Source organism: Olea europaea, chromosome 20 (assembly GCF_002742605.1).
Source record: "Olea europaea var. sylvestris chromosome 20, O_europaea_v1, whole genome shotgun sequence".
In the NCBI taxonomy this organism is placed as follows: Eukaryota; Viridiplantae; Streptophyta; class Magnoliopsida; order Lamiales; family Oleaceae; genus Olea; species Olea europaea.
In genome coordinates, this window is record NC_036256.1 from 10,581,798 (window position 1) to 10,587,550 (window position 5,753).

The 5,753-nt window shown below is 32.2% G+C and overlaps 1 protein-coding gene across 1 annotated transcript; it reads left to right on the forward strand.

The window, feature by feature from the left end:
• Positions 1 to 288: 288 nt before the first annotated feature.
• Positions 289 to 1,420, forward strand: LOC111369603 (early light-induced protein 1, chloroplastic-like). Its single transcript, XM_022991185.1, has 3 exons — positions 289 to 533; positions 626 to 712; positions 967 to 1,420. Exons 1-3 carry the CDS (start codon positions 393 to 395, stop codon positions 1,309 to 1,311), a joined length of 573 nt encoding a protein of 190 aa, XP_022846953.1. The 5' UTR covers positions 289 to 392; the 3' UTR covers positions 1,312 to 1,420.
• Positions 1,421 to 5,753: the final 4,333 nt, after the last annotated feature.

A 5,753-nucleotide genomic window follows, 5' to 3' on the forward strand; every position in this document is an offset into this window, starting at 1 on the left:
AGTCAAAATCAACAATTAATTTTAACCGCACATATTACGGAATTCACAACTTTTCAATAATACATTTCATCAGCTTTCGTCAAAATCTACTAAAAAAATATGGTTTTTATCCCACTAAACAGAAGCTAAATTAAAGTTCAGTTATCCGATTTGCAAATGAATTGAAGTTCAATAACCACATCGAAACAAATTAAAGTTTAGTTACACAATCGAAATTTCACTTAAAGCTCAATGACTGCAGATTAAATTCACCCACGCTCTCTCATGCATTCTCTATATAATCAACCTCGACAGCATCGCCCAACTCAAATCAAATACTAAAGAAAACCTTTGTATCAGTACTCTCAATTCCCCTTTCCTTAGTCTAAATTTTGTATACATTGAAACGCACCATGGCCGCAGTATCAAGTGTTATGTTACTTAACCCAGCTACTGCAATTACAAAAAGAAGTGGTCTAAATCATTTTGCCGTTCCCAGCTACTTGCCCAGTCTCAAAAGGAATGCCATTTTTCGAGTCAGCAGCATGGCCGAGGTAACTCGATCTTGATTTCACGGGTAAATTTTAAGTGCACGTCTGATATGCAATCGTAGATATAACTATTTCTTCATCTCTGAATTTAATAGGACAAAGAGAGAGACTCGTCGGAGCCGACACCCTCAAAGCCGTTAGAGTCAGCAGCTCCACCGAAGTCAATCCCGTCGAAGCCCAAGGTTAGGGTCTTAGGGATTAACTTACTATTCGAACCATATATTAAGGACATGTTTGACATAGCTTTTGAGATTCGAAAGATGATTATAGACTCGTCTGAGTAATTTTATAAAAATATTTCTTCTAATTAAAAATTAATTCTTACATCATTAAGATAACTCTGAATTACGAAAAATAAAACTAAAAGCGAAAGTCAAATCAAATACATCTGTCGAGATGGCTTCTGAATGACTCTCTCTTTGTTTGATTTGGATAGGTTAGTACCAACTTTGGTGACATACTAGCGTTCAGCGGGCCGGGACCGGAGAGGATCAACGGCCGGCTAGCGATGATCGGGTTCGTAACGGCCATTGGTGTCGAGCTATTCAACGGTCAGGATGTGTTTGCACAGATACAAAATGGTGGAGTTCAATGGTTCATAGTCACTTCTGCTTTGCTAACTGCAGCTTCTTTGATTCCTCTGTTCAAAGGGGTTAGAGCAGAATCTGAATCGAATGGGGTGTTTTCATCTGATGCTGAGTTGTGGAATGGAAGATTTGCTATGGTGGGTTTGGTTGCTTTGGCATTTACTGAGTATGTCATAGGTGGTGCTCTTGTGTAAAGTATTGCAATTTTTGTAAAATTAATTTATGTTGGAATAAAATTATAATTTCTTGTAGCTCAGCAACTTATTTGATCAATTATTGAATATGGTACTGTTACGAAGGTCATATGGGCTGTCACACCTTTTTAACACCAACTATAAGTTAAAAAATTTGTTCTTGGAGTCGAAATAATAAAGCCATATAGCACTAGTCTAGAAGGTACTATGGATGACAATTAGCCTCGTTCCGATTTTGTCTTCCCCCGCCTCGAATGAGGCGGCAAAAATCCACCCGACGAGTTGGTGGCGTAGGGTAGGAACGCCCCGCCCGTGAAAAGAAAAAATAATAAATTAAAAAATGACATCACTATAATGACAGAAAGTCAAACGTCTGCAATTGTGATTTCTTATCTAACTCAATTGTAATAAGCAGTAGACTGTTGACCCTAGCAATGGATACATTAGTACTAAGCTTAATGAATAATGCTAAATAGCATTATTGTAGCACTTATTTGACAATCATTACAAGATTTTTTTTGAGGAAAATAATTTTTGAAGTACTGATTTTCTTGTAAAATGTGTAATTAAAAAGTAGGAATAAGTTTTGAGTTTACATACAAAATATTTTACTGTAAGAATATATTGTTAAAAATGAGTTCGGTAAAAGGAATAAAATAAGAATGTTGTTTTAATGATTGTTAAACAAGAGCTTAGTGAAACAGATAATAACAGACGATTTTGACTTGAGTAATTAGTAAAAATAAAAGACTAAACCACGACATTTTCAAATAACCCAAAATAAATGAAAGGATACTGGAAAAGTAGTTTAAAAATTAAGAGTTTATTTGGTAGGGATTTTGATGATTGATTTTTTGACCATTGGGAATAAAGTGAGTCCTACGTATGATAGATGAATTCAAAAATGATGGTTGGAATAGTAAAATAACGGTCAAAAAATTAATTATAATTAACTTTTAATCTATAACAAACAAGCACTAAATTTGGTCAATGAAGGATATTCGTGCCTCTTTTGAAGATTGTTCATAAAATTATAATACAAGAAAACGTCATGTATAAGATAAACTGTATAGTTAATTTTGGCCTTTTCAGAAGAAAAAAAAAATAATTAATTTGACAAAGGATAAAGATTATAAGGTAATTATTAATAATTTAATACCATATGTTGTTGAATAGTCAAAGTTTTGTAGAACAGCGCTATTACTTTCTCAAAATTATAAATCTCATTAAATCCTGAACATTTATTTAAAGCATTAAAGGAAATTAAATATTAAAATGTCTATAATATATTTTCCATGTCTACACATTACTGATATTATAAATTAATTTTGCTATTATAATGTTTGTGTTACTTAACAAAGTTCATATTACTCATACATATTTTTCGAATAAAAAAGTTCTATTTATTAAAAGTAAAACATTGATTTGTCATAACAGCATGAGACTCAAACATAGCTCTGCTAATGCATGTGGGTGTTGACAAAAGAATCGAAACCAATCAAACCACGTCAGAACCGACAAGTTTGATTTGATTTGGTTTAAATTTAAACAGGTCTACTTCGTATCGCAAAGAACTGATCAATTTTGGTTCGATTAAGCTTCTAGTACCCAGATTCAAGAATGATTAAAACCTTACTTTTTTATTATTTATTATCTTATTTGTAATTTGGTGAACAATTTTTACTATACAATATTTAATATGAAGATGGGATTTTTTATTATTTATTTTTTATTTTTATTTTTTTTTTAATGGGATTTAGAGTTCTAGTTCTTAGAACAAAAAATCGGTTGATTTTGGTTCGATTAAGCTTTTTGTACCCAGATTCAAGATCGATTATAACCTTACTTTTTTATTTATTTATTATTTTATTTGTAATTTTGATGAACAATTTTTACTAGACAATATTTAATATGAAGATGGAAGTTTTGTTTTTGTTGAATGGGATTTATAGTTTTGAATTTGGATGTCAGTTTTAACTTTTGGTAATTGAACTTTGTAATTTAAGCTGTATTAATAATTTTGTTTATGAAATCGAATCAAAACCAAAAAGGCAACACAACTATCAAACAAATACAAAATAATAGTTGTGTGGCCATTTATATCAGAAATATTTTTTCAATCCCTAATAATTTTGCCTAGAAATCCAACACCAAATATTCTTTCAATCTTAAACCATTGAGGGATGCTCTTTTAATCCCATATATTCTTTCAATCCAATGTCATTTCTCGTTTGGTAGGGATTAAAATCAATTTTTTAGTAGATTTTAATAAAAGCTGATGAAATGTATGATTTAAAACTGAAAAAATGTAAATTTAATAAAATGTGTGATTAAAATTAATTGTTGACTTTGATTTAAACTAAAATTTTAATTTTAATTTTTACCGACAAGGGACATAGAAAGCTCTTTCAATCCCGTCATTGTTCGAACCCCCGATATTTTTCTCATTCGAGGCTTTGATATTGTTCATTAAACATACTCTTACAAATCTCATGACATCCCTTATTTTGAGATATTTATTCAATCCCCAAGAGATTTGGCTTGCTTGGGATAAATTAGGCAAATCATTTTTGAGTTCTTAGTGTTGGTTGAAATTTCTGCAAGCGAATGGGTTATTTAACAAGTAATATTATAAGTGATTAAGAAGAGTATCATTCTCACAACGATTTTATTTTAGGTTAAATTCAATCTATTCAAGCTTAAAATGAATAAACACGCAATTGATGATTAAATTTAAGTAACTATGATTTTAATGTATAAGTTTACAACTATTTATCTAGATGCAAATGAAAGAAGATTATGTTAGAATTAGGGTGTGATCCTAATTCTATTTGAAATGTTTTTTGGAATTCTATTTGAAATCTATTTTGTAAATTCTAGTTGACTTGAAGCGATCAAATTATGGACCGAAGAGGAAAATTGGAGCAATTTCGCTAGCTAGCCGCTTCGAGCGACGTCTTTAAAATTTCAACAGAGACTTGGTGCCTACCTGGCGCTCGAACAGTGGAGCTACCGCTTGCCTGGTGCTCAAGCGGTGTAGTTATCCGGTACAGGGCTGTTTCGCGTGGTGACGGCTTTTGAGCTTTCATTTCTATCCTAACGTTTGACGTCTCCTATTTTTCCTTGTATAAAGTTGACTCTTCATTATGATTAGAAAGAAATTCGAAACATTGTAAACGCAAAATCTTTGTATTTTTTCTCCATATTATAATAAAATCTTCATTCTCTGCAAATTACATAGTTCTTGTATTTTTGTGATCTTTATTTTATATTGTGCCTATAATTTCATATTTCCTCTAACAAATTGGTATTGGATTAGATAAAAAGATCGATAGAGAAAAGCGTGCTAGAAATCCGTCTCCAACCTGGAGTTTAATATAGATGATACTCTTGCCTCTTACCTACTATTTTGGACTGTATGTTAGCGTTCGTTATTTTGGGCATGTGATGGAGATAATGGTTCTTGCCGCTTGAAACAGCTTCATATTATAGACCTCCACTGAACCCTGGTTTTGATATTTTTTGATTTTTTGATCCCCCATTTTCCAATATTTGCTCCCAGGAACTTTTTCTGAAGAATGCAAGTTGTCAGCAAATTGTTTCATTGCTGATTGTAAAGAAATACCAACATTTCCCTATTCACTTCCTTTCTTCCAAGATGGGAAGACTTTTGCTTTTATTATATATAGTAGATTTATTATTATTCTGACAAATTAAATTCGTTTTCCAGGTAAATTTGTATTTTTGGGTAAAAGATAACTAAAATGCTGTGTACAGAAGGATGCCTCACATAATTTTTCTAGACACTCACATGGGTGGATCCCATGGTGTAATAAAAAAATGCCAAAAAATACCTATCACCTTCCTATTGTGAGTATTCTGTGGCATTCTGTGAACCAAATTTCTGTACACAGCATTGATCAAAAGATAATGTCTTTTTTCTTATAATAATGTATTTCAAAACAATGAAAATTCTGACCATATTTGCACAAATACTTTCTTAAATTAACAATCCATATTTTATGATCAAATTTTACAGGAAGCTTTAAGTGATGAACAGTTCTAGTTAGCTAGTGGAAAACTAGTAGTTTCCTCGTTGTGCCCAGCAGAATTAATAATTTTCATACTTAGTCCAGTTGATGTGGACGACAACATTTCATCTCAAGACCTTACTCAGGTAAATTTCTACTTGTCGCCTTCAGTTGTTATCGACTATTATGTTTTTGACTGGTGAAACTTGTATAATAACTTTGCTTTAGTTGGTAGTTTGCACAAAGTTATTCCAGGAATCGCACTGTAAGGCTTCAAGAAAGACAAACTGCACTTAAGGAGCTTGAATCTGTTCACAAGGTTCCTACGATTTGCGCATGGGTTATTCTAGGGATACATAAAAGGGGACATAAGGGTGCCCAAAATGGACCCCCCCCCCCCCCACCAATTTC

Excerpts from the sequence above, each read along its gene's own strand:
- LOC111369603 (XM_022991185.1), top strand. The coding sequence starts at position 393 with ATGGCCGCAGTATCAAGTGTTATGTTACTTAACCCAGCTACTGCAATT. Across the intron at positions 534-625 it reads GAGTCAGCAGCATGGCCGAG|GACAAAGAGAGAGACTCGTC; the intron begins GTAACTCGATCT and ends TGAATTTAATAG. Across the intron at positions 713-966 it reads CAATCCCGTCGAAGCCCAAG|GTTAGTACCAACTTTGGTGA; the intron begins GTTAGGGTCTTA and ends TGATTTGGATAG.